At 46.1% G+C, this 26,801-nt stretch overlaps 1 protein-coding gene across 1 annotated transcript in view; it reads left to right on the top strand.

Moving 5' to 3' along the window:
* Positions 1 to 26,801, top strand: part of CCBE1 (collagen and calcium binding EGF domains 1) — an 885,539-nt gene that overhangs the window by 787,428 nt on the left and 71,310 nt on the right. Inside the window, exon 4 of the mRNA XM_078677273.1 lies at positions 6,705 to 6,839. Within this exon, the coding sequence (XP_078533399.1) occupies positions 6,705 to 6,839 (135 nt within the window). The remainder of the gene's footprint in view (positions 1 to 6,704; positions 6,840 to 26,801) is intronic.

Below are 26,801 nucleotides of genomic sequence, written 5' to 3'. Positions count from 1 at the left end.
TGTTTCCACTTGGTAGCTTGGCTCTTCTGGCATGAGGTTCTTTGTGTTTGGTTTGGATGCTATAGACAATAGGGATGTTTGCTTTAGTTTTTGCCCCCTGTCTTGTACCCTTTTTTCCAGTGACATCCAACTAGCTGATTTTGGTTAGTCTGATAATCATTCGATCTCTCTGAGTAGTGGGTCTTGATTTGACCTGTTTGCTGTTCCACAAATTTCTCTCTAGGCCCTGTGTTTAAGTAAGTGTTGGTGACTTTTTGCTTTCTTTCGATCAGCCTTGTGGCCCCTAAGTTGCATATCTCTCTGCGTGCCTGCTCTAGGAGTGCCGGTTCGTTGGATGAGTCCCTTGTTTCTCCCCTCAAATCTTGGCTGTTTGTCAACTGTTCTATTCTATTGTTAGAAGATTGATTCTGGTTTCTTGTCTTGTAGCTTCTTTTTGTTCTATTTTGTCCCTTAATGACGCTCCTTGTCCTTTAGCTTCCCCAGTTTCCGTCAGTGCCCTGATTGTGATTGGATGTTTTAGGGCTGTTCCCTGTACCAAAAGGTGTTTGGAAGTGGTTGGGGCAGTTGTGCCTGATTTATTTGGCCTGCGTCTCTGTAGTTGGTGTCCTGTTTGTTCTGAGGACCTGAGAAGATAGGGAAGTATTTTGTTGCGTTTATTTGGGGCTTTTGGTTGCGCCCTTTCCTTTTCTTTTAGCGGCGTTGTTTGGCATTGAGTTTTGGAAGCACTCCGTCTCTGAGCCGTCCCGTCTTCTCAGTGTCCGCCTCAGGCTTGCCTTTATGCGTGGTTCCGGTTGTTTTACTGTCGATTATTCCCTCCGTGCAATTGGAGATGCCCTGGTCTTTTGTTAAATTTTCTGCTGTTGCGCATTTGATATCATGTATCAGACCACTTAGCATTAAGGGCAATGTGGATAATTTGTCAACAACCTGGTAAGTGTTTGCTTGTGCTCTTTTTATCAGGTCATTCAAGTTTCCCAGTTTTTCGTTAATGCCTGTGAAGACTGCCAGTGTGTTCAAGAGTGTTAATTGGATCTCCATTTTTTCTGATTGATATTGCAGTGCTTCGACGGCTAGTTGTATTGTGTTCAGTAATGAGGTCCAAGTGCCAGTGTTTTGTTCCTTTCTAAGCTCTTTCTCATTTGTGCTTTTATTGTTTTGTTCTGCCGAGATGGAGTTCTGAGGGGACTCTTGAGGAGAGTTTTGGCAAAGGTGCACTCTCTGTTCTTGGTCTGAGTTGTAAGTGGCGAGCATGTCTTACCATTCTTGTGTATTTAAGCAGGACATGATCTCCCTGCCCTCTTCTTTCTGACTTAGGTGCGGTATCCCTGCGCATGATCCTCCATGTTGGGTAGGCACACTTCCTTGGGCAGGGGGTTGTGGAATTTGTATTTGTATTTGTATTTCCGGTTTATATAGCGCCAACTCACCGGCAGGTCTCAAGGCGCTTTTGACCGAAAGGAAACAGCATCTTACTCAGCAGGATGACCAAAGGGGAACGTGCTTAGGCTAAACTCAAAGCCTCTCTGAACAGAATTGTTTTCAGAGACTTCCTGAAGCAAAGGAGGTTTCCCTCTTTGTGGAGGGACTCAGGTAGTTTGTTCCATATTTTAGGGATCAAGACCGAAAAGGATCTTCCACCTTTTGTGGCGAGTCTAAAACGAGGACAAACAAGCAGTTGTGCATCGGAGGACCTAAGACACCGTTCTGGCTTGTACGGCTCCAGCCGTTTTTTTTATGTATGACGGAGCTTGTCCATAGATCGCTTTATGGGCTATACAAAGGCTCTTGAATTCAGACCGCTGCCTTATAGGCAGCCAGTGGAGGGTCTGTAGCAGTGGTGAGGCATGTGAGCGTCTTGGTAGCCTGAAAATGAGGCGGGCCGCATCATTTAAGGTCACCTGCAGTCTGTTAGTTAGTATTTTCGGAAGGCCTAGGTACAGCGCATTTCCATAGTCCAGAATGGATATTATGGTCGCGGATACGACCGTACGCAGCATGGACCTGGACAAAAGAGGGGCTAATTTACGTAGTTGTCTAATCAAACCCGTACAGGTGCCGGCTACGGTGGAAATCTGGCTCGCCATTGACAACTCACGATCAATTTTGATGCCCAGACTTTTTACTTTGTCCGCTGGTTTAGGAGTAGGGCCCAGATCCTGGGGCCAATACAAGTCACTCCATGGGGAGCAGGTCGATGCGACCACTAAAACTTCTGTCTTCTCAGGGTTTATTTTCAGAAGATTCGAGGACATCCACCTAACGGTGTATCTGAGTACATTCTGCGCTTCGGTCTGAGCTTGTACTGTATTCTCTATACTCAGCAACAATTGGGTGTTGTCAGCGTAATTAAATACGCGACAACCCATCTTTGCCAGGGAGTTAATTAATGGCTGACGGTACAGGTTAAATAGGAGGGGGATAAGGCGGAGCCTTGAGGTACCCCACATGTTAAGTTTCCAACCTCTGAGATCTCCTCCCCTAGCTGAATCCTCTGTGTTCTCCCAGTCAAGAAAGATTTCAGCCAACAGAATGCTGACCCCTGAATCCCAAAACTGGTCAACCTGTCCAGGAGCAGTGTATGGCTGACAGTATCGAACGCTGCCGATAGATCTAGAAGTATCAGGGCGCTCGGTTTCTTACTGTCAGCCATCTCTCTCAACTCATCCAGCACCGAGAGCATCACCAGTTCGGTGCTGTGGTATGCGCGGAATCCTGCCTGAAGTTTGTGGAGAAGGTGGTGTGACTCCAAGAACGAGGCCAGGGACTTCAGCACATGTTGCTCCAGGACTTTGGCCAGGAACGGGAGCTGGGAGATCGGCCTATAGTTTTTCAAGGACTTGGGATCGGCTCCTGGTTTCTTTATTAAAGGCTTTACCCGGGCTTCTTTAAATCCATCAGGTAGCTGCCCTGTAAGTAATGATTTGTTCAGCAACGAGAGGACATGCTCCTCTAGAATAGGACATGCTAGGCGGAATACGCTAGGGGGGCACGGATCAGCTGGGGACCCGGACTTGGTTTTGCTCATAATTTGCTCCAGGCTCATAGGGTCTAGTTGAGGAAAGTGTGAAATGATAACATCCTTCAGAGGATGAACAATCGATTGATCAATGAGGCCTGGCCCAGCATCCTTTCTGATATTCTGTAGAATGGTGTCTACTTTTTCTAGAAAGTAGTTTTGAAAGGTATTGCAGGGGATTGTTGTTTCCGTTTCTTGGGGTCTTTTACTTAGCTCCGTTAGGATTTTAAATGTCTCCTTCTGGACGTTGTCGGCCTGGCTAATCCGATTCTCAAAGTAGGCAGCCTTGGTTGCCAGGATGAGCTTTTTATAAAGGTGGAATAGATTTCTATATTGTTCTCGGGCTATTTCATCTTTTTTCTTTGGGGGAATTGGGGAAAGTCTTATATTTGCTCGGTCTGTTGTTTTGATAGGGGTGCTATAACTTCTTATCGACATGTTGGTAGAGAGGCTGGAGTTAAATTCACTGATTTGTTTCCCATCGTCTCTCCTTGAGTCTGTGCTGGCTTCCCTCATGTTCTTGATTTTTTTTGGTGGTCCAGTCTTCAGCTCTGGCGTCAAGTTGTAGCGATGAAACAGCTACTTTTTGGGGCTTGTGTTCTGCAATCGGGGTCCTCTGAATGCTGCCCTTCCAGCTAGTTTTTATTGGGGAGAATCCTGAGTTGGTTGTGCTGATTTGTGCCCCATCTTCTCTCCTTGAGTCTGAGCTGTCTTCGCTATTAACATTGGATTTTTTGATAGCGCAGTCTTCTGCTCTGGCATTGAGTTGTGATGGTGCATCAGCTGTTTTTCGGGGCTTGTGTTCTGCAGTCGGGCTCCTCTGAGTGCTGCCCTGTCGGGTTGTTTTTGCTGGGGAGCACCCCAAATTGCCATGCATTCCCGCAGAATCCGCTGGGGTTATGCTACCTGCTTCCTTTGCGCCTGCGGAGTATGTTGGTGATTGATGTTTGGGCTCTAATTGCTGGCCTTGATACTGTAATGCCCCACGTTTGTCTAGGGGCAGAAGGCTTGGTACAAGTGCTTGCGTTTGTAGTGGTATTGGTAACAATGGCGACTGCAAGCCTTTGAGGGTTGCATTGCTGGAAAAAAGAGCTGACCCTGCGTCCTTTAGGAAATTGAACTTTGTATAGATCTTAGGTTGGTAAGAGCATATGGTGCTGGTAGGTTGCATCCGTGCTGTTGACTCACCCTGGTTCTGCTCAGTTGCAATGAGTTTTTGCTCGGCAATGTCCTGTGCGCTGGGATTTTGTTTCCTTCCCTTTTTCCCCTTTGGTTTGGGCAGAAAGGCCTCCCTCGTTCTTCCTGACCTCATGGGTCACCCAGGGACCATTAGATCGCAGAGATTGCGGAGATTGCAGAAAGATTTCAGCCCTTCAACAGGGGCTGAACAGGGCCTCAGTAGCTGCCTTTCACACTCCAGATGCTCCTATTCCTGGGTGTGTGGAGAGGAGCTGAGGAGCTAGTGGAGAGCTAGAGGAGAGCTGGCGGAGCTGAGGATTGTCCAGGTGCCGGGCCTATTTAAGTCTCTGCTTCTCTGCTCTTGCTCTGGAGTTTCCATGATTCTGTGCACAGGGGCGGCTCCTCAACGATAATGAACTGTGCACACCCCCGCGGAGGGGAGACTATGGTTCACACTGTTTGCCTTCCAAGTGTTGCATTGATTTAGTTTATATGCGAATCAGTCTTCGTATGGTACTTACTTTCAAGGAGGCGAAGCATTTTACCGCTTTGCAGGAACACGCAGTTAGGTGTTAACAGCCAGACAGGTAGCCCGTGGACCCCGCAAGACCCCCGCAGACCGAACCGACCTGTGAGCCCAGCTGGCACAAGAGCTGAGTCTTGCGGCTTAAAAGCTTTGAGCAGGAGTGGGAGTGAGAGCAGGAGCAGCAGGGGCTCTACCGCTTTACAACTACCTCACCTCCTCTATTCTGGTCTCCTCAGCCTCTTCTTCTCGCGGCCTCACTCTAATGCTGTGCTGTGCAACTGCAAAAACCCGAACCGGCACGGCTCGGCTAGCACTAGTTTTGCGGCTCAGCCACTTCAGAAAGGACAAGCGGCTTCCACCGCAATGGACAGATGATCTTTGGCTCCTGCCGCGCCGGGCAAATGCTCCACAGCACCTGCTCCAGGAAGAACAAGCAGCTGACTTCTGCCTCGTTGAAGGGTTCCCGCGGCCAGGCAAATGCTCCCCCACTGCTCCAGCGGTTTCCAGGAGAGACGCTGCTTCAGCCGCGTTTCAGCAAATGAACCGCGGCGGGGCGTGTGCAGCACTGACCGCTCCAGAAAGAACAAGTGGCTTCCGCCTGTCGTAGATGTTCGCTGGTGTTGGGAGGCTCTGCTGTTCACCACCACGCTCACCACCGTGCCTCTCCTGCCTGTTTCCGCTTGCTGGCGACGCTCTGCTCCGTCTGCCACTGCAACTGCTCTGCTCTGCTTTCGACTACCGACTTCCGACCGATGTAGGAAACAGTTGCCCTTGTAAGGGTAAGGTGTAAGGTGCCACAAGAGAACAAAGGAAAATGCTGTATAAATATTGGGGCCCAGACCCCAGAACTTTAGAATACTTCTGGACTCAAGAGGAACCTCTGCCAAGGAGAAGAGCTGGAAAAGCTGAAGGAGAAGGAGAAGTACTGCCCCTTTGTTGTGTGCTGTCTGGGGTTGGCCTGCAGTGGCTGTTTCTGCCAAAGAGAGGATAAAGACTTTTTTGTGTGCTGTGTATCCTGCTTGAAGAAGGTCTACCAGCTCCCCTGAACTTCCTTGTTGGGTGTTCTGACCTGTCAAAAGGTTCCTGTTGCTGTGTTGGGCCTCTGGAGGTTGTTACTGCTGTTGGGTGCTGTAAAAGAGACGTAACTCAGAGAAGCGCACCCACTTCCCCGTTTCCAATACATCGGCAACTCTTTGGATATTTCTATCAGACACTTGTATAAATTATGCAAATGACAGTCTCTGTGCTGCTAAGTTGCATAGTTTACAAATACATACTTTGATGTATAAATACTTTTAGCATCAAATTAACAAATTCTCTTCTCTCTACATTTAAAAATGTTTCCAGAAGTTGTTGTTCACCACTTTACATATTTGTTCAATTCCCTCAAAGATATTACCTTGTGTCTTTTGACTTGCATCTATGTACTCCTATAGAAAAATCTACTCTTATTTTTACATTATGTCCCTTTTTAAATTTGACCTCACACCATGTCCTTTTTAAATTTGCAAGATCATACTGCATATTTTTTTCTGGTTGTAAATCATACTTGTATTTAATTTAAGAGAATCTTTATGAATCACTGTTGAAGATACACAAATAAATGAATGGTTGTAATCTTTCGTACTTTTCATCTATGTTTGAGGTGTCACTGCAACTGCGCCTTGCTATAAGGGAGAAAATGTGTCCAGATATTCTACGGGGCAGATTTATGAAGGCCTTGCTCCGCCGGTGCGTCATTTTTAACATGTGAAAAAGTGACGCACCGGCGGCGCAAGGCCTTCATAAATCTGCCCCTACATCTTTAAAAGTCCATCAAAGTAAAGATAATCTCATGAAAATTCTAAAACAATCCTTTGGCCTCATTCCTCTATATGGTCACAGACCTCCTAGGTGACTTCCAATATCTGACCTTTATCTTGGCAATCCTGGCAATGATTCCTTATGTAATGTGTAATACAATGTATATGCTTCTCATTTCAGACTATGATGTGTGTGCCGAGGCTCCATGTGAACAGCAATGCACAGATAACTTTGGCAGGGTCTTATGTACATGCTATCCTGGATATCGGTACGACCGTGAACGGCACAGAAACCGAGTGAAGCCATACTGCTTAGGTGGGTGAAAAAATGTGCTATATTATATCAATTCCAAGTGCACCTGATAGTGCTTATCATACAACTCAAATGAACGTTTCAGTCAACGCGACCGAGTATGGTTTTATCCTCTAGACCATGCTTTACAAATCACTAAATGGTAAAGCTAAAAAATATAGTAGCATGTTTTGTAGGTTTGGGCAAAATGTACCTAATTTCTCTAGAGGAAATCATGACACATGCCCAAAAATGTACGTGAAATGCAGTATGTTGCACTATTAATGGACACATTTGCCATTACTCAATAGTACAAAATCGCATACTTTGCAAACAACAGCTACTCGTGTTTAATTCATTTGTTTTCTTCACATGCTACAATAATTTTGCTGAAGTCAATCGCAACTGTGTGGCATGGGGTAATGACATATACACTGGCATTTAGCTTAAGAGTTGTAATGTGTAATGCCAGAAATTTGATAAGATTATGTCGACTTAACAACACAGCACTATATGCCACTGCATTTTCTGCCAATGGAGTGCCATTCCACTCTACGCCAGTGCACTCTATGCCATTCTAATCTACTCTGCACCACTGCACTCTACTCTATCCCACTGAACTCTATGCCACTGCACTCTACCCTGCACCACTCCACTCTACTGTGTACCACTCCACTCTATGCCACTTCACTCTATATTGAAACAATCAACTCTATTCCACTGCACTCTGTGCAAATGCACTCTGCACCACTGCATTCTATTCTACACAACTGCAATCTATGCTACGCCACTCCACTTTGCACAACCCCACTCTGCACAACTCCACTCTACTCCATGCCAGAGCACTCTACTGAACTGCTATCTATGCTGCACCACTTCATTCTAACCCACTCTACTCTACTCTGCGCCACTCTACTCTATGCCACTGCATTCTATGCCACTCTATCCTGCTCCAATCTACTCTATGCCACTGCACTCTATGCCACTCTACATTACTGCATTCTACGCCAATGTACTCTACACCTCTTTACTCAAAACCAATGCTCTGTATGCCACTGCATTCTATGCCAATCTACTATGAACCACTGCACTCAACACCACTATTCTCTACTGTGCAACACTCTATACCACTGCACTCTATACCACTTCACTATACAACATTGTACTCTAAGTCACTACACTCTACACCATTCTATTCTACTCTGCACTACTGCACTCTATGTCACTATTCTCTATGCCACTCGCTTCTGCATCACTCCACTCTACGTCACTCGACTCTGCACCTCTGGTCTCTATTCCACTGCACGCCACTCTGCACCACTCTACTCCATGCCACTCTACTGCACTCTATGCTAATACACTGTACACTATTGAACACTATGCCACTCTAATCTGCATCGCCCCACTCTACACCACTGCACTCTACGCAAATACACTTTAATACACTCTAATGTAATCTGTACCACTGCACTCTAAAACTCTTTTCTCTATACCACTGCACTCTATGACACTTTACTCTATTCTAAAGCAATCTGCTCTATGCCACAGCACTCTACACCACTCTATTACACTCTATGCCTCTCCACTCTGTGTCACTACACTCTATGCCACTGCAATCTATGCTGTACCGCTCTATGCCACTCTACTCTACTCTGCACCACTGCACTCTATGCCACTTTAGTCTAAACCACTGTACTCTATGCCAATGCACTCTATACCACTTTACTCAAAACCAATGCCCTCTATGCCAACTAATCTGCACCACTGCACTCTACACTACTGTACTCTATTCTGCAACATTCTACTCTACACTACTGCATGCTGTGCCACTCTATTACCTTTGCACGTTACTCTGCAGCACTTAGCTTTAAGCCACTCTACTGCACTCTACACCAATGTACTCTATGCCACCACACTCTATGTAACTATGCTCTGCACCAATCTACTCTATGCCACTGCACTCAAAGTCACTCTACGTCACTGCATTCTATGCCAATGCACTCTACACCTCCTTACTTAAAACCAATAATCTGTATGCCACTGCATTCTATGCCAATCAACTCTGCACCACTGCACTCAACACCACTATTCTCTACCCTGCAACACTCTATGCCACTGTACTCTATGCCACTGCACTCTACAACATTGTACTCTATGTCACTAAACTCTACGCCACTCTACTCTACTCTGCGCCACTCTACTCTATGCCACTGCATTCTATGCCACTCTATCCTGCTCCAATCTACTCTATGCAACTGCACTCTATGCCACTCTACATTACTGCATTCTACGCCAATGTACTCTACACCTCTTTACTCAAAACCAATGCTCTGTATGCCACTGCATTCTATGCCAATCTACTATGCACCACTGCACTCAACACCACTATTCTCTACTGTGCAACACTCTATACCACTGCACTCTATACCACTTCACTATACAACATTGTACTCTAAGTCACTACACTCTACACCATTCTATTCTACTCTGCACTACTGCACTCTATGTCACTATTCTCTATGCCACTCGCTTCTGCATCACTCCACTCTACGTCACTCGACTCTGCACCTCTGGTCTCTATTCCACTGCACGCCACTCTGCACCACTCTACTCCATGCCACTCTACTGCACTCTATGCTAATACACTGTACACTATTGAACACTATGCCACTCTAATCTGCATCGCCCCACTCTACACCACTGCACTCTACGCAAATACACTTTAATACACTCTAATGTAATCTGTACCACTGCACTCTAAAACTCTTTTCTCTATACCACTGCACTCTATGACACTTTACTCTATTCTAAAGCAATCTGCTCTATGCCACAGCACTCTACACCACTCTATTACACTCTATGCCTCTCCACTCTGTGTCACTACACTCTATGCCACTGCAATCTATGCTGTACCGCTCTATGCCACTCTACTCTACTCTGCACCACTGCACTCTATGCCACTTTAGTCTAAACCACTGTACTCTATGCCAATGCAATCTATACCACTTTACTCAAAACCAATGCCCTCTATGCCAACTACTCTGCACCACTGCACTCTACACCACTGTACTCTATTCTGCAACATTCTACTCTACACTACTGCATGCTGTGCCACTCTATATATACCTTTGCACGTTACTCTGCAGCACTTAGCTTTAAGCCACTCTACTGCACTCTACACCAATGTACTCTATGCCACCACACTCTATGTCACTATGCTCTGCACCAATCTACTCTATGCCACTGCACTCAAAGTCACTCTACGTCACTGCATTCTATGCCAATGCACTCTACACCTCTTTACTTAAAACCAATAATCTGTATGCCACTGCATTCTATGCCAATCAACTCTGCACCACTGCACTCAACACCACTATTCTCTACCCTGCAACACTATATGCCACTGTACTCTATGCCACTGCACTCTACAACATTGTACTCTATGTCACTAAACTCTACGCCACTCTATTCTACTCCGCACCACTGTAATCTATGCCACTATGCCACTCTACTCTGCATCACTCCACTCTACACCACTCTACTCTGCACCCCTGGACTCTATTCCACTGCACTGCTCTCTCCACCACTCTACTCTATGCCACTTTACTGCACTTTATGCCAATGCACTTTACATTATTGCACTCTATGTCACTCTAATCTGCAACACTCTACTCTACACCACTGCACTCTAAGCGAGTACACTTTAAGACACTCTAATGTAATCTGTACCACTGCACTTTAAAACACTCTTCTCTATACCACTGCACTCTATGACACTTCACTCTACTCTGAAACAATCTGCTTTATTACACTCTGCACCACTCCACTCTATGCCACTGCAATCTATGATATGCCGCTCTATGCCACTCTACTCCACTCTGCACAACTCTACTCTATGCCACTCTACTGCACTGTACACCAATGCACTGTACACCATTGCACTCCATGCCACTCTAATCAGCATCGCTCCACCCTACACCACTGCACTCTTCGCAAGTCCACTTTAAGACCTAATCTGTACCACTGCACTCTAAAACACTCTTCTCTATACCACTACACTCTGACACTTCACTCTAATGTGAAACAATTTGCTCTATGCCACAGCACTCTACGTCACTATATTACAGTCTACGTCACTCCACTCTACGTCACTACACTATGCAACTGCAATCTAAGCCACTCTACAGCCTTTGCATTCTACACAACCTTACTCAAAACCAATGCACTCTATGCCACTGCTTTCAATGCCAATCTACTCTGCACCACTGTACCTTATGCCACTTCACTCTAGGCCACTATACTCCACTCTACAACACTTCACTCCACCATACTCCATTCTACAACACTCCACCATACACCAGTCTATGATGCTCTACTCCATTAAACTCTACTCCACTCTATGGCACTCTACTGAACTCTATGACATTGCTCTGTGCAACACTATACTCAATTTGATTCCACTCTATGACACTACTCCTCTCTACAACGCTCTACACAACTCCCTCCACATCACACCATGCCACTTTACTCCACTCTATTCTATGACAAACTACTCCAATCTACTCTACTCCACTACTCCACTCCATGCCTCTCTATGCCACTCCACTCTATGATACCCTACTCCACTCTATGCCACCCAATCCACAAGACATTACTTCAATCTATGCCTTTCCACTCTACTACACTACTCCACTCTATGTCATTCCACTCTATGACAATCTACTCTGCTCTAGGCCACTCTACTCTATAACACTCAACGCAACACCCTCTACACCACTTCACTCTGCTCGACGCCACTCCACTCCACGACTATCCATGCCACTCCACTCTAGGACACTTTACTCCACTCTGTCACTTTACTACACTCTATGACACTCTATTCCACTCTAAGCTCTTCCACTCTATGACACTCGACTCCCTCCCCAACACTCCACTCTACGCCACTCCAGGACACTCTTTCACTCCACTCCACGACACTCAACTCTACTCTACGTGCCATGTCACACCATTCTACACCACTCCATGACGCTCTATGACACTCCATAACACTCCACTCTACTCCATGACACTCGACTTTTCGCTACTATCCTTTAACCCACTAACCTTTAGCCATGCGTGTCACAGCCCCAGCCACTGCCCTACTCTCTACGAGTTTATGATTCGTTCCAGGCTGATTCCCCAGTTGACACTTTTATTTCTAGGTTTGGGTTTGATGTGCGTTTCTCTCCTGGTAACATAGTGGCAATCATTGGCCTTGTCATTCACTTAGTCAGGACTGTCTACATGATCACTAAATGTTTAAAATCATCCAGAAAATGTCCAAAGCCTAACAGCAACAGGTGCACCTGGTAATATTCAAAACTAATTGTTTTTACCTTTATGAACACTCCAAAAAACATAAGACCCCAGCTCTCATGTAGAAGGAGGGAGATTTAGTTTGGTTGTCTTCATGACATCTACAATTCCAAACGCTCTGGAGGCAAATTATACTACTTAATTGATTGGAAAGGATATGACCCATCAGAACGTTCATGGGAACCCGGCTCTTTTGTTCATGCTTCTTATGTGGTGCGTTGTTCTCATGCCTTTAGCCCCACCAAACCTCGCCCTGTAAGGCTACCTTCGGGGAAGGCGACTGTCATGGTCCCAGCCACTGCCCTACCCTCTATGAGTGTATGATTTGGTCCTGGCTGATTTCCCAGATAGACACTTTTATTTCTTGGTTTTGGTTTGCTATGCATTTTTCTCCTGGTAACATAGTGGGAATCATTGTCCTTGTCATTCACTTAGTCAAAATTGTATGAGTAATCACTGATTGTTTAAAATCATCCAGAACGTTCCTAAAGCCTAACAGCAGCAACAGGTGCACCTGGTAACATTTATAACTAATTGATTTGACCTTTATGAAGACTCCACAAACTAGCAGCAGGTGTTGCCAATTAACTTCACATGGATAATTGCCAGAGCCAATGTTCAAGCTAGTGCTGAACTTTCCAAATCCCAAACCCGCTTTTCGCATGGGACCTGTAGAAGATACAGTGCTACTTCATGACATCGCGCACAGACCCTAGTGGGAATCAGGGGCTTTACGCATCTCCCAATCAGAACGACCTGGGATTCATGTGAGTGGCTTATAACAATGCTGAACTGCAGCCACAGTGGTGTACAACATGGCTAAAACATACTGACAGAGGCAATAGATCTTGCATAGGGGAGACCTATTGGCTTTTTTGCCAATGCTTGTTTTTGGAATGCATTAGCATCTTTCCATTGCAGTGCCTGCAACACAACACAACACAATCTTTCATGAAGATATATTTTGCACATTCTTTTTATAATCCACTTTCATTGATTTAGCTAGGCAGGGGTTAGTAATGACTTATAAACCCACCAAAACACTTAGGGAATCGCAGCCTTTTACCCAAAAGAAAACATTAAAGTGTCCAACTGCCTCACATATATCCCACAAGAGAGAAATGTGATCTGAATGTTACGATCTGAAACCTAAAGGTAATAGGTAGTCACATTGTGTAGTTAATTTAACAAAATCAATATACATAGATTTAAAGTGTTAATGCATGCCAAGACAGATAAGCATAAATGACACTGATATGCAGTAGCACATTCGAGGCAGACCTATGGGCTTTGCCAGTGATGGCAGCGCCTCTGCACCACCTCCATCACAACTCCTGGTGGCAAGTGAATTGGATGCAAGAGCAGCTGAAAGGAGGGACGCCAGGAATTCACACAAAATACTGGAAAACCACATTTCACTGTGAAAGCGCAAGTGTGCATAACTGTGTAAAACTATTATATATATTTCTCAAAATTCCAAGTAAAAAATAATGCAATTTCACACAACATGTGATGTGAATTCTGTTGTAAAATATTTACTAATTTAACACAATGCCCCAGTGTCTCAATGTGACAGTGGTACATTGGCATGACACACAACTGCATTTCACCCCACACAAAGGAAGCTTGGGGAGAGGGGTTGGCTAAGGCGCTCGACCTCGGACCTGGGGATCTGGGTTCGAGTCTCGGTAACGACGCCAAAAAACCCCTGTGATTCTGGGCAAATCACTTAATCTCCCCGTGCCTAAAATGAAAGTGTGTTCTCATGTAACGTAACTGGTGCTATGTAAAGCGCTCTGATAACTGATTCGGTTCGGTTCGGTTCTAGTTCGCGCTATATAAAACTCTGCAAAAAAAAAAAAAAAGAAGCTGCAGGAAAGTAGAACAGAACACAAAACAACTATTGAATCTCTGGGTCTGAACCGGAGTGGAGGGAACATGAACCGTAGTTGTGGGAACCCCAAATCACACGCACTGTGCCTCTGGATCTCCAAAACAGGTTCCTACAGGAGAAACTGCACAGCTTCAGGGAAACATGGCATTGAACTCAGGCAGAATCAGAGCAGGTAAATATAGAGCTGCAGAACTGGATGGATGTCCTCACTTCTCACTCAACACTGCAATGGGAAGGAATAATTTCCATAAACAATTATGTGACTGGTCAATAAAAAATTTCCACCAGGAAAAAGTATTTTTGATGTTATAAACACATCTTTTGATGTATGAAATGAAATAGCAGTATTTGTAAAGCACACAACGGCCTCCAATGTGGTGACCTGGCACAGAGGGCCCTCAAGAAGATTAAGCAAGCTATTGCCCAGAGTCACATGGTGCTGGGCTAACCTGCCGCCGGAGCCGGGGATCGAACCGTGAACCCCGTAGAACGGAGTCAGGCACCCTGGCCCCTGCGCCACACCTATTCCTATGCCAGCATTGTGTGAAACCATGGAGCATATTTACAAGCCACTTCAACTGGAGTCATTCCTCTCCAGAGAGAAAGTGGGCCCTAATATAAGTGGACTGACTGGTCCGACCAAAGGGATACTGGGGGATCCTAGTGGTCAGATCATAGTCCCCTCACACACTGGGGGAGTGTCATGCTTCAACATAGGGCGCTCCTCGTCAAGCCGGTTCTGCAATGCTCAATGGACTTGGGGGTCTCTACCACAGATCTTTTAATCTGCAAAATGCCTTGAGATAAATGCATGTGGGGGCTTTTCACTAGGGTGGTGACAAAGAGTGAGAGTAAAAAAGTCTAAGGGAACCAGGGATTTCTTTATAGGGCAATGGTCCCTTGCTACAATAAAAAACAAGCATTTACAATGCAATAGGTCTCGCAGCATTAATGTTTGAGCTATTGGCATTGTATATTACAACGTGTTGCATTAATTTGTTATCAAACTCTGAATTGGTGTATAAAGATGATTTGCAACCTGTCAAATGTTGCTGAATAGTAAGCAACATTGTGAATAATATTGTTTGCTAGTCATCCTTGGGTACCAGAGTACTTCACTTGAGGCAGAGGTATTATCTTTAGACTACAGGTGCCGGTGCCGCTTGAGCTAGAAACAGGGCCAGCTTTAGCCGCGGTGCTGCCCAGTGCGACATAGTCTTTGGACACCCCCGCGTCCCTCTTCCCCCACCTCCTCCTCTGATTCGATCATTGCCACCGTGTAAAAAGTGGACCTCAGCTTCCCTTAGGCCCTCTCTCACATACATTTCATTTGCTTTATAGTGCTGGTAAAGGCTGGCTTTACGAATCCTCTCAGATAGCCACCCAAACACCGATCTGTTCTTTGCAGCAGATTAACCCTCTGCACTACTTTATGGTGAGTCAAAACTGCTACTAGACAAACCTCTGATCTCTCTCTATTAGGAACATTAATCACAAGTTATCATGACATTTTTATTGCTGCCTGAAACCTGGATTTACAAGGAACTCTGCAGCAAGTGCTTTTAAATTGCATGTTACTGTTTTAGTAAAGTTAGAGCTTCTTTGTAATGAAAAAAATAAAAAAAATCCGCCGAGTTTCATGGAAACAATTTAAAAAATAGAAAGTCAAAATGAATGAAGACCCCATGAAAACTCCCACATGTTTAATCTCAGAGCACTTACGCCAGGAAAAAAACCCACATGCATCCAATGTCAACAATATGAGTATAAAATTCAGAAAACCGTTCTCAAGCAGTTAAGGTACTACAAAAACACTTAACATCAGTAGAACATATAAAGATCTAAATACTGAAAAACAGGTTGCCGTGAAATTCATATTCAGCCCTACACAGGCAGCCATGCTTCAGCTACTCGGTACTGATCCGCAGAGGGCCTTGAGCAACATACTGGGTAGTATAAGGATTATCTCTAGAAATGTCCTAGTGGAGGACAAGAAACGTCCGAATACTGACACACACTGACACTAATACAGAAATGCCCAGGGGTATGTATGGTTAGCAGATCAATACCATTATCAATGTGAATCAAGTTCAGGCTCTGGCAGTTCTAATTACTAAAACTACTGCAGTTTGTATGCATGAATGAAGTAGATAATATATGCAGATATCAGAATCTCAAGCAGATTTCTTAAATAAATAAAAAAGGAAGGAGAGACCCTAGTGATCTTCTTGGCTCGTGATGACGGCTGTTAGACATGTATGGGCAGAAACAATCAGCCTTAACATGGCATTGTAGAACAATAGATGCAGGCGCACTAAAAAACTGCAAGTGACCGCTTTTGTTGACATAAGAACCCGGGATACCAATGTACTGGGAATAGGGATATTTATCAGGTGTAATTAAAAAAACTGTGTGGAGGTTGAGACAGTCAACAAAAAAACAGAACTGTCGGGGTAAACCTGGGACGTGTGGTGACCCTACTTTCAACAAATGTAATTGCTAACACTATCCAACTCAGTACAACCACATTCTGAAGTATTTTATGTTTTTATTATTATTATTATACTAAGCTACATGCTCAGCCGCACAATTACCAATATACACTGTACTGGCTAAAAAAACAACTAATGTAGCTGAGTAAAAGGCATTATAATAACCATAGCAACTAAACGTTCTTAAAAGTAGTTATTTGGGTAAAGAATTCCATACGTGATCAACTGCACCCATGAGACACTTCACTTCACAAGCCACCGGCAACGGATTCACAGGCATTTCAACTGTACTTGGAAAAGTGACAGATGCCGACTGAAAAGGGATTAGTTGCAGTCTCCTTCTACTATTGACAATTGGATTAGTTGCAGTCTCCTTCTACTATTGACAATTTACATGTGTGCGTTGTGTCAGTTGTTGCACAGGAAACACACACACATAGACAAGGTAAGTGAAATCGTTGTGTTTGGAAGAAACGTAGGCAATAAAAAAACAGTCTGAGTGTGCAAAGCAGGCACATTTAGGCACGCCCACGGCGAAAGCCGGACATGTCGGGACATAAAACACTGAACGTTTTCCCTTACCGTCAAAGGCAGCTGCCTCCTCTAAGGGAAAGTCCAGAGGAACTTTCAGCTCAGCCTTCCTCATTAGTTTGTTGTCCTGTTGCTCAGCAGTGAAATGGTCAGCAGAAGACGACCCTGCACCGGCATCTCCGCGATTCATCGCGCTCTGCGAGCAGCTTTCCCACGGCAGAAAAAACACCCTTAAAGCTGCTCTCCCGAAGCCGCCCGCTGAGCTGTCCCACCACCACATGGAGCAGCGACAGTTGCAACAACATGTGAGCGAAACCAAAACCTTCCGTGGGGCGGGGCTTCCGTCTTCGGAAGCCCGCGCTCACGGAGTGCCACGGAGAGAAGCAGTGCTGGTGACGAGGGGCTCCCATGCCCAAGGGAGAGCCCCGCGGTGGCAACTGAAGTCGGGAGTGGCGGTAAGTGGGCCTTACTTGTGGGGGGGAGGGGGTGCGCTTGTGTGTGTGTGTGTGTACGCGCTCGTGTGTGCGGTGGGGGGTCTCTGTATGTGTGTGTGTGTGTAGGTGCGCTCGTGTGTGTGTCTCTGTGTGTGTGCGGCGGGGAGGTGGGTGGGGGTCTCTGTATGTGTGTGTGCGTGCGTGTCTGTAGGTGTGCTCGTGTGTGTGTCTCTGTTTTTGCGCATGCGTAAGCAAGGGGAGGTGTGGCTGTGTGGTACAGCTTTACAGGAGAGGAGACAGGAGCTGGCCACAGCAAGCGCGTTCACTTGCACGTGGCCCGCTCAATTCCTTGCGCGCGGCCAGCTCCTGTCTCCTCTCCTGGAACGAAGACTCGCTGACAATAGGGTCTCTGGCGAGACCGCGCTTCGCGCGGCTAACGCCTACGAGACCTAACAAGCCGCTATCCTGATGTCACAATGTACTCTGATAGCTAAAATGAATGAATTGTTGCGTGGGGTCGACATCTTTAATGCCCTTGTTGCCAGGAGGGTCAATCGGCATTTCCTCAGGACCCAAATAAATTCTATTCCTACCCTATATGTGTGTATGGGGCCACCCTGGCATCTTAGGTGCTCATAAAAGTTAAACATACTGCACCTGAATCTATGCAATGTGTTTGATTCCACCCGTAGTCTTGGATACAAAGAACCCCTTAGGATGAGGCAGAGTCTGCGACAGAGCTGCGGGAAATAAAGTAATCCTCATGGGAGATTATCCCTGGGCCTACCCTCCTCTGCCAGCTTGTAGATTTACAGGCCCCTTGAGCCATTGGAGTGTCACTTTTTTGGATGCTCCAATGGTGCAGTGTGCTGACCCATATGTATAAGGCCACACAAAGCCACCCCACATGGCTTTTTATGGCCTTGTAAATATGGCCCCCTTTCACGCATTACTCTGCAAGAAAGGGGCATTCCATGGGTGTTGCGGTGGGAGTTCCACACAACATCCATGGATTCTGATCCATTCCCAGATGTACATGGCTTCATAAACCTGGAAATGCATCAGATTCTAATGCCTTCCCAGGGAAAGGCGTAAACGTCGCGCAATGAGGAGAAATACCTTTATTTCTCCTATTTTTTTTTATTTCTATGTAAGCTGCATTCTGCAGGACACATAAAAAGAAATGTTATGTTATGTTATAAGGTTTTATTTAGCACTCGATCACCGGTCAGGTTTCTTCACACTGGGTAACAGAGACAATGCCCTGCAGGCAAGAACGTAGTTACACACTTGTCTGAAGAGCCAAAAATTCAAGAGTTTCTAGAATCTCCTATAGTTAACTGTAGATTGCAACTCAACAGGGGGGGAGTTCCAGATGCGAGCGGCAAGAACAAAAAATCAGGAACCTCCCAATCTCTTCATTTTAACCGAGGGGGTTGTGAGGAGATTCTCGATGATATGAAAGCAGAACGTTTGCAGTGAAGAGATTTAAAAATTATACATCTCATTTTAAAAATAGGGCACTGTTCCACCGGACCCCTGTGAAGCTTTCTCAGCAAGGGGGTGAAATGGCGATGCCTAAGCAGTCGACAAATAAGCCTGGCAGCCAGTTTTTGAATTATTTAAAGTCTATGGTTCAGGCCCTTAGGGATGACAAGATATAACAAGTTGGCATAGTCTAATCTAGAAAGACTAATGCCAAAATGACCTGGACCAAGGCATCAAATGTACAAAATGTGCCAGTCTTCCTGATTTTTCATAGTTGTACAAAGCAGGAGGATTTGACTGCTGCAAGTTGAGGGTTCACAGATAGATTCTTGTCGATGAGAACCCCTAGACTCTTTACTGAGTTCTCCGGCTGTGAGGAGGTACTCATCGTGTGGGCAGAAAGGCAGACACCATCAATGGTTGTTTTCCTGCACAAAAACAATCTTCCCTGCTAAACAGGCACTCTTGCACCATGGTGCAAGGGTGACTGCATTGGTGCTAGGAAGCCTCTTGATGTTGTAAATACAATGCATCCCTGCAATTTCCTAACGACGCAGCGCGGCGCACCAAGATGGCTTGAAGCGCCACGCTGCATTATTATCTTGGAAATATGCCCGATGTCTGTTCCCTCTGGTACTCATATTTACAAGAGCTCTCAATGCCAAATACGACTTAAGTAGCAAGGAATAAAAATATCTGACTGTGAAGTTTCATTTCACAATGAATACCCCAAAATCCTGTTTTGACGTGTCTATAGCACAGAAAATGCCATAAACAACTAATTGAAAGTATTGTGTGCCAGCAGTAGCCTCAAGTTCATTTTGTGAAAAAGAATATTTATTCTTGCAAATAAAGAGTGCTATCCACTCAGCTGCTGCTGGAACTACCAGATTATTGTTTATGCTGATTTTTAGCCCACTGTTCATCTAGAGGCTAATCAACTTTCAAAATGTTCAAATTCACTCAACTCATTTTCATAGTAGAAACGGATTGTTTTGTAAGTTGGCAGCTGGGCATGTTTATGTGGACTCAGGCCCTCTTAGTACAAAGAACACATTAATTCAAAATAAATATCTATGGGGAGTCTAATCCAAATGTTAAAACTACTTTCCTGGTAACTTGCATTAATCTTTAGTATTAGAAGAACTTCATTTAAGTTGAATGCTTGGATAATTGCATGAATGCAAGGCATCTTCAAGCGCAACGAAAAACACAGGGGCATATTTACTAGAAAATGACGCAGGGCAGTGCTGCAAGCCGTCTTGCTGCGCCAAGCTGCATCATTATAAAAGTGCAGGGATGTGTCGTATTTATAGCAATACGACACACCCCTGTGCTTTTCTCTGCACTGGAGTACAATTGGATACCTAGCGCCAATGCCCTGCATTGCAGGGATTTGATTTGATTTGTGCATTTATATATGGCACAAATGTTCTGGGGTGTCTAGGGATGATTGTTTATGTGCACAAGAACAATCAGTGATGGTGTTTTCCTCCTTCTGTGTGTGCTGCAAAATGCAGCACACATAACAAAAAGCACAAAGTGAGGATAAATAAATCTATTTCTCCTCCTGGGGAGGCGTTAGAATCTGACGCATTCCCAGAGTTACGAAACCTTGAAAACCTGGGAATGTGTCCAAGTCCATTGGTGTTGAGTGGGAACACCCACAGTAACACCCATGCAAAGCCCCTTTCACACAGAGTAATGCAATAATTAGACCATATTTACAAGGCCATGAATAGCCATGTAGGGTGGCTTTGCATGAGCTCAGCATTGTGCCCCACCGGAGCGTCAAAAAAGTGGCGCTCTGGTGGCGCAGGGGCCTTGTAAATATGCCTTAAAGTCTGCTCCCAAAAGACTGATCAGGAACAAATATTTAATTTATGAAGCACACTTGACGTTTAGAAGCATAGATTTCTTTACTGCAATTGATAGCCGTTAAACGTTTTGTGTGAAAATATTCACCAGGGTAAAAAGGGAACATTGGCAGCGCCTTTATGTTTGTTTTTAGTTTTTTTTGGTGTAAAGTATTTATTGAAGACATATTATAGTTACACAGCGTCACGCCGACATCCCAGAGGCTGGCCGCTATCAAATCGTATAGCATCATAAATGACGTGACACACTAGATAGCATGCAGTGGAGGAACAGCAGTAGCATTCCAGGTACATCGACAGTGAGCATATGCAACAGCAATAAATCAATAGTGCTTACAATTTTCAGGTCGATAGACATGCAGCGCACAATTGGTGAGGAAAGGAAAATGGATCGAATGTACAAATGCGTATACTCTAGAAGCAGAAAACAAACATTTCAAATCAAGCAATGTCTACCAGCCATTTCCCCCCCCCCCCCCTCCCCAAAAAAACAACAACAGAACCCAACTCTGGTGCAGAGGAAAAAAAGGCACAAACGGGCATAAGGTCAATTGTAAGAAAAGATCAATGTCTCTGGGCAGGGCGTAACAGAGCGAACACATAGGCATCAGCAGAAATCATGCTAGCATAGGGGATCATGTCAGCGCGAAAGAATGAGAGAAGTCTACACGTGCCGGGGGGAGGGGGCACAGACTACAGGAGAGACTGAACAGAACTTGCATATGCACAGGCGCAAAGCCACACGCAGAACCCCATCACATCAAGAGCGCTCACATGGAATGTAGCCACCTCCCAGGGCCCATCGCCGCAGTAGAACACCAGCGCCTTTAGGGTTAAAGTTGCTGGAGTCCCAGGAAGTATGCCCCAGAGGCAGAATATCTCCCAGTAAGTGCTAGAATTTAGAAGATTTATTCCTTACCCAAGGGGGACGTCTGTTTCTATGTTTTACTCTCCCCACCTTTGCTATCATGTTCATAAGCAGAAGAGTAGGTCACGACTCCACCAAATGATGCTGCCACCTACTAGCCTACTGGCGACATCTCATCTCTCACCTATGCCTTGCATCTCTTTCTACACCCTCTTCTCTATTTCTGTGGCTCTTTGTATACGCCTCTACTTACATCTCTCTTTAGACCTCTCTGTCTACATGTCTGTGTCTCGTTATTCTGCATTGCTCACTGCACACCTCTACATCTCTCTGTACATCTATGTCTACTTAGCTTCCGGTGCATTGTGGTCTTCTCAGCTGGCAGATGAACAGTGCTGTGCATGGAAAGATATTCTGTTGTTTGTCCTCATGCATGGATAGATGTGTGACCTTTTAGTGTATTTCAATTAGTTATGGATTACGGAAAAAGTCGACGCAGTCTCATCAACCTATATACACACCGTCCACATGCCACACAAGCGCTTCAGGTAGCTCCCACTCAATACCAGGAAGACCATTATGCAGGCTCCCATCACTACGGAAACACGCTCTACATAGGAATCACTGCTCACCTCCTGAAGAGACTCCAAGACAATACAAAACAAAGTGGCGAGACTCATGCTCGACCTCCCCAGAAGGACCCACATCACATCCCATCTCAAGAAACTACACTAGTTCCTGATTCAGAAAAGATGGCAGTTCAAGATGCCCACCCACGTTTACAAGGCCTGGCACAATGAAGGACCAGTATATATCAACAAATGCCTGACCTTCCATCAACCAACCAGACACCTTTGATACGCTACCCTCTTCCCTGAGACACCCCACGGATCCCGCAAACCAACAGCGGAGGAAGCTCCTTCTCGCACCTGGCAACCAAGGCATGGAACAACCTCCACCTGCACCTCACATCTCTCCAGCAATTGAGGAAAGAACTCAAGAACTGGTTGTTTGAATCATTAAACCACCACCACACAGCAGCCAACATCACCAGCGCCTCAAGATCCTCAAGGGTGAATTGCTGTGCTGTATAAAATGAATGATTGAATGAGAGGTGAAAGGCTACATTTGTTTGTTACCTTTCCACACACTGAAATAAACAGAAAGGCAAGCACCGGAATGTTGGTGCAGGAAGTGAACACCAGCTATTACTAGCATCAGACAACTTCATTATTGAGCTCTAAACACCACAGTGCTCTAATTGAACAGTATGAACAGCTGTTATTACCATCCCTGTAAGTATGGCTAGAGCCACTGTGTGGAACCCTTAATAAGGGGAGGGTAATTTATAACTGTTATCACTATGCAGGTAAAGGCAACAAGAATACTAGCATCCTTTAAAAATAGACCAGAGTACTGCTGGAGCTGCCCCTTTCCTTAAAGGCACTTTGAAAAAATGGTTCCGTACTAATGCCCAAACAACCAAAATAGTAGAAAAACCTTTGTTGATATTTTTCTACTTTTCAGGCGGATTGGGATTCCCTTTCAATAAGCAGGAGGGAGGAGAAGCCTAGACACCAACCTTCCATGAACCAACATCTGCATTAGATGAGGGAGAGGCAGTGATACAAGATAATGGAGCTGGTGTTTCAACCTGTATTCAATGTAGAAGGCAGTCCCTGCTCTACCAGCTTATAAGGCGCTGATTGCTAGCGCACTTGAAAGCTTGAAAGACTGTCACTCCTGAGGCGGAAAGCCGGGAGGTGCAGCCCTGATTTTATTGTTTGCAAAGACTTTTAAAAATACTTTTAACATTTTGAGTGTGAATATATTGTGTTGGGAGCAAAACCAGCCTACCTGACAGAGCGTTGTTATTACAGCTTGGGAGCCTGCTGAAGCGAGCAGCGCCTCCCTATCCCCGACAAACGCCCTCTGGCCGCCGCCATTGACGGCGTGCAACGAGGCCACGCCCCCTCTCTGGCCACGCCCCCCTGCCCAGCTTATAAGGCGCTGATTGCTAGCGCACTTGAAAGCTTGAAAGACTGTCACTCCTGAGGCGGAAAGCCGGGAGGTGCAGCCCTGATTTTATTGTTTGCAAAGACTTTTAAAAATACTTTTAACATTTTGAGTGTGATTATATTGTGTTGGGAGCAAAACCAGCCTACCTGACAGAGCGTTGTCATTACAGCTTGGGAGCCTGCTGAAGCGAGCAGCGCCTCCCTATCCCCGACAAACGCCCTCTGGCCGCCGCCATTGACGGCGTGCAACGAGGCCACGCCCCCTCTCTGGCCACGCCCCCCTGCCTCTACCTCACCATAAATGTGCCACTGGAGGAAGCGCAGCGGACGAGCGCAGCGGGAGCGCCGTTTGCGCGCCGAAGGCGCGCCTAAGGCAAGCCCGTCTGCGCCCGTCCGCGCCAGACCGAGCCCGAGGCCCAGGGCCCCTGACCCCGCCCCTCCCACACTTCTCAGGTATACCCGAGAAGCCCTCCTCAATATCAAGGATTCTATCCCCATTCCTTGCCCCAGTACGACCCCTCTAAAGGTTGGGCAATTTTGCTGTCGACTTTGCCCCTACAGGTTAACACCTCGTCTCCCCCCTAAACCACGCCGGATCAAGATGGCCCTCCATAACTGCAGATCATTGCCCAAACATCAAACGGAAATTAACATGATGCTGCTAAACTCGGAGTATGAGGTCCTCTTCCTAACTGAAACTTGGATCAACCCTAACTCAAACCCAGACATGGTGCATGCTCTGCCTCCGGGCTATCTCATCAAACATCATGACAGACCCTCCGGAATCGGAGGTGGAATAGCGATCATCTATCGTGACTACCTAACTTGTCATCTCAAGGACAGCCCAATCCAGGACTGCGAAAACATCTTGTTTTCAATCCACCTGCCCCCATCCACAACTATATCAGGAATCCTAGTCTATCGTCCCCCAGGACAGCAGAAACTTTTCTGCAAATCCCTCTTGGACTCAACCTCCTCTCTCTCATGTTCACTCCCTAATTTTACGATCCTAGGAGATCTAAACCTCCACTTCGATGACCCCTTGGAAAACACCGCCGCAGACTTAAAAAATGACCTAGCCTCCCTTGACCTCCGCTTGATAAATGATCTGCTCACTCACTCCAAGGGACATCTACTAGACCCAGTTTTTACCAACATGGCGAGCCTAGAAGCGAGTACCCCCCTCCCGGTTCCGTGGTCAGACCACTTCGTTATTCCGTTCATGTTGCTACTGCCTCCTGATTCACTGGCCAAAGTTCCCTCCCAAGAACCAGCCCGTCCGTGGCATAGACTGGACACAACTGCTTGGACTCAAGCTCTCATCTCTACTACCCCGAGTCTTGACCCAGACCCTTCCAGAGCTGACACCCAACTCTGCGACTGGATTAATCAGTCTCTTGATAACATCCTTCCAGTCAAACTCCTCCCCAGAAAAAAGGGAACTCCGAAGTCCCCCTGGTACTCACAGGAACTGCGCGGACTAAGAAAACAATGTAAAAGACTCGAACGTCTCTGGAGAAGAGATTGGGCTACCGAAAGCAAGAACGAGTATAGGACCGCCCTCAGACAATATAAGACATGTGTAAAAGACACCCAGGCTTCCTTTTTCAAGAAAAAAAATCTCAGCTGCTGCCAACTCGGCCAAAGAAACGCACCACATAGTTCGTCTCCTGACCAAAACCCCAGTCCCCCCACCTATGCCAGATCCATCCGGCGCGAGATGCAACCAGCTAGCTGAGTTCTTCTCCACTAAAATCCTTAAAATTCTTAATTCACTCCCCCCATCCATCCCCCCCATGCCTCCCACCACTCCCCCCACCGGTGCAATTGCCCCCTGCCTGCAAACCTTCGATCAGATTACGATCGATCTTTGCTCGTCCACTCTGCAATCTGTTAAGAGTGGGGCTCCTTCTGACCCAGCCCCTACGAGTAAACTCAAACTGGTCGCTCATACGATCGTTCCCCCTATCACCACTCTCATCAACACCTCACTGGCACTGGGCATAGTCCCAGACAACTGGAAAAAAGCCACTGTTAGGGCACTTTTAAAAAAAACTCACCTTGACCCTCTGGACCCAACAAACTTCAGACCCATCTCCCTCCTCCCCGCCATCAGCAAAGTGGCCGAGCGCATCGTCAACCACCAATTGTCTCTCTTCCTTGAGTCCAACAAACTTTTGCGCCCCTCTCAGACGGGGTTCAGACCAGGACAGGGAACAGACACGGCCCTACTGGCCGTGGTCGAGGAGGCAAGAACCATCATAGATCGAGGAAGATCAGTGGCAGTGATCCTCCTCGATCTGAGTGCCGCCTTCGACACAGTAGACCATGCGATTCTTATCCATCGGCTAAGCATGGTAGGGGTGTCCGGTACTGCCCTGTCCTGGATCAAGTCCTTCCTGGAAGGGAGAACATTCCTGGTGTCTGATGGCACGACCCATTCAAAAGTACTCCCGCTTCAGTGTGGGGTCCCCCAGGGCTCATCCCTGAGCCCCACACTTTTTAACGTATACATGTCCCCGCTAGAAGACATCACATCACCATTCGGCATAAAAACAGTTATGTATGCCGATGATACACAACTAGTGGTGTCCATCAACCAATCTAGTAAATGCCTAGACAACCTCGCAGCCTGCCTGGAAAACATCTTCCAGTGGATGTGCGAGTCTCGCCTGAAACTCAACGGGGAGAAGTACGAGATTCTCTTCCTGGGCTTCCCCCGCAATCTACCGCCATCCCTCAAATGGCCAAACTGCATGGGCCCCTATCCCCCTCCCAAAACAGAAGTTAAGAGTCTTGGTATCTGGCTAGACCAAGACCTTAACTTCAAATCCCAGGCCAGGAAAACTGCAGGTACATGCATTGGCCTCATTAAAACAGCGAGGAAGATCCTCCATCTTCTCCCTCCCCAATCCAGGAAGCTGCTCATGCAGGGCCTAGTAAACTCCAGATTGGACTATGGGAATGCCCTTTATCTGGGAGCCCCCGCCTCGGTCATTCATAGACTACAATGCGCCCAAAACGCAGCG

Source organism: Lissotriton helveticus, chromosome 2_1 (genome assembly GCF_964261635.1).
Source record: "Lissotriton helveticus chromosome 2_1, aLisHel1.1, whole genome shotgun sequence".
NCBI lineage: Eukaryota > Metazoa > Chordata > Amphibia > Caudata > Salamandridae > Lissotriton > Lissotriton helveticus.
This window is presented reverse-complemented; position numbering and strand designations above follow the sequence as displayed.